The sequence below is a fragment of the Gopherus flavomarginatus genome (assembly GCF_025201925.1).
Source record: "Gopherus flavomarginatus isolate rGopFla2 chromosome 11 unlocalized genomic scaffold, rGopFla2.mat.asm SUPER_11_unloc_1, whole genome shotgun sequence".
Classification (NCBI taxonomy): Eukaryota; Metazoa; Chordata; order Testudines; family Testudinidae; genus Gopherus; species Gopherus flavomarginatus.
The window spans coordinates 59,578-62,027 of NW_026114602.1; the positions used below are offsets into that span (position 1 = coordinate 59,578).

The 2,450-nt window shown below is 43.7% G+C and overlaps 1 protein-coding gene across 1 annotated transcript; it reads right to left on the reverse strand.

Annotated features, from left to right (window-relative positions):
* Nucleotides 1–699: 699 nt before the first annotated feature.
* LOC127040910 (olfactory receptor 10A7-like) lies at nt 700–1,659 on the reverse strand. The gene has a single exon (XM_050935452.1). It carries the CDS (start codon nt 1,657–1,659, stop codon nt 700–702), a length of 960 nt encoding a protein of 319 aa, XP_050791409.1.
* Between the last annotated feature and the right edge of the window lie 791 nt (nt 1,660–2,450).

The window sequence follows — 2,450 nt, forward strand, 5'->3', positions numbered from 1 at the left end:
GGAAAACAGAAAATCAAAGATTTCTTGTGCAGCAACTAATGTTTGCAGTTATTTCTGTCCAAAGGTTTCCAGCAATTTTCAGCTGAATTTTTTTGGCATATTTCACATGAAATATTAAGCAGCCCCCCCCACTCACTGAAAAAAAAAAGTGCAGAAAACTACCAAAAAATTGAATATTTTTTAGCCCAAAACTGCTAAATTATCCAGTTTTAAGCCCAAAATTGCAAATTTTGGGGGTCTTGGTTTTCTGGGGGAAAAACTATTTTTTTTTCACAGAAGCCACCATCATTTCCAATCTGTCACTGCCGAGACATTGCTTTTCCCACATTAAAGATGGGAAAGTGAGGGGTGCAGGTTGGAATTTTTAATAAGGCCTAATAGAATTAGATGCTCAAGTCCTATGGAAAATCAATGGGATTTGGGCACCTATTTCCCTTAGAAAATCCCAGTCTAAGTAGCACTGAGATTCTGTGATAGAGCCAGGATTTGAAGCCAGGTCTACCGAGTTCCATTCCACATACTTTACAATAAGCCCCATATTGTTTCCAGATGCAAGACTATCAATATTTTAACTACGTCTTTGCCCCTTCCTCCATGTTCCTCTCAGACTGCAATGTCCCTCCTCCCAGGTATTTATGGGGATTGTAGGATACCAGTCAAAATCCTCCATGCTGCCATAACATCTAATCAAAGTACCTACTAATTCTGCAAGGACAATTTCCGCCATATCACTCTCTTCAGAGCCCCTTTCACCTCATTGTTCCTCAGGCTGTAGATGATGGGGTTCAGCATGGGTGTGAGGACTGTGTAGAACAGAGATAGGAGCTTCTTGACATCTGGGGAGTAGCTAGACTTGGGCCGTAGATACACCAAACTGCCACTTCCATAGAACAAGGTTACCACGATGAGGTGGGAGGAGCATGTGGAGAAGGCCTTGCGCCTGCCCTCGGCTGATGGCATTCTCAGGATGGTGGTGAGGATGCGGACATAAGAGACCAGGATCAGCACAAAGGGGAACATGAGGAACAGGAGCGTGGAGCCGATAGCCTGCATCTCATAGTGGTAGGTGTCAGTGCAGACCAGCTTCAGCACTGCTGGAGCATCACAGAAGAAATGGTTGATCTGGTTGGAGCCACAGAAGGGCAAGTTGAATATCCAGACTGCCTGCAGCAGAGAGACAGGAACTCCGATAACCCAGACACCGCCCACTATTTTGCGGCAGACTGGTTGGTTCATGAGGGTGTTGTAGCGCAATGGGTAGCAAATGGCCACGCAGCGGTCATACGCCATGGCTGCTAGAAGGAAGCACTCTGCGCAGCCAAAAAAGAAAAAGAAATACATCTGCACAGCGCAGGCAGCAAATGAAATGCTCTTCTCCTCCTCCAGGAGGTTCACCAGCATCTTGGGCACCGTGTCCAAGGTGAAGCAGATCTCAATGAAGGCCAAGTTCTCAAGGAAGAAGTACATAGGAGAGTGGAGAGCAGGATCAACTGTGACAACAAAGATGATGAGGGTGTTTCCCATCACTGTCACCATATACATGAATAGGACCACGCAGAATAGCATATCCTGAAGGCGCAGGAGGTTGGAGAACCCCAGCAGGATGAATTCAGTTATGAGGGTTTGATTTCTCCATTGTGCTTCCTCAGTGGGTGTCATCTGCAGAGGCAATGAAGGCAGTAAAGAGTTATCTGGACACAATGTTGAAAATTCATAGATTCCAAGGCAAAAAGATACCACTGTGATCATCTAATCTTAACTCCTGTATAACACAGGCCAGAGAACTGCCCCAAAATAATTCCTAGAGCAGACTTTTTAGGGGGAAAGAGCATGCAATCTTGATTTAAAAGTAGAGATGGAGAATCCAATACAATCTTTGGTAAGTTGTTCCAATGGTTTATGATTCTTACTGTTAAAAATTAACTCCTTATTTCTAGTCTGTATTTGTCTGACTCCAACTTCCAGGCATCGGATCTTTTTCTACCTTTGTATGCTAGACTGAAGAGCCTCTATCAAATAGTTGTTCCCCAAGTAGGCATTTATAGACTGTGATCAAGTCATCCCTTAACCTTCTCTTATCTCAATCTATGTAGCTGAGCACACTTTAAGGCGTGTTTTCTAATCCTGCAATTATTCTCAAAAGTGACCCAGGTATTTTTGTTGTGTCAATTTTTGGTTGCCCAACTTGAGACACATTGAAGGGGTGTGACATTCAGATAGTTGATGCTTATGTCCCACTACTGAGTAACTAATCCCCCCTCCAAGCAGGATTCTTTTCTTCCAAGAATAAAATAACTCTTTGTGTTCAGTTACAAAGAGGATGAGCATTAAAATGCTGGAAGAAGCATCCTTTATATTTATGGTTATCCTATACCTGGTGTAGTAAGATGAGGCCCTGAAACATAAACTCTTGTGTCAGAGGCCCAGTCTGAGGCCTGAAGTCTGAACCA

Excerpts from the sequence above, each read along its gene's own strand:
- LOC127040910 (XM_050935452.1), bottom strand. The coding sequence starts at position 1,659 with ATGACACCCACTGAGGAAGCACAATGGAGAAATCAAACCCTCATAACT.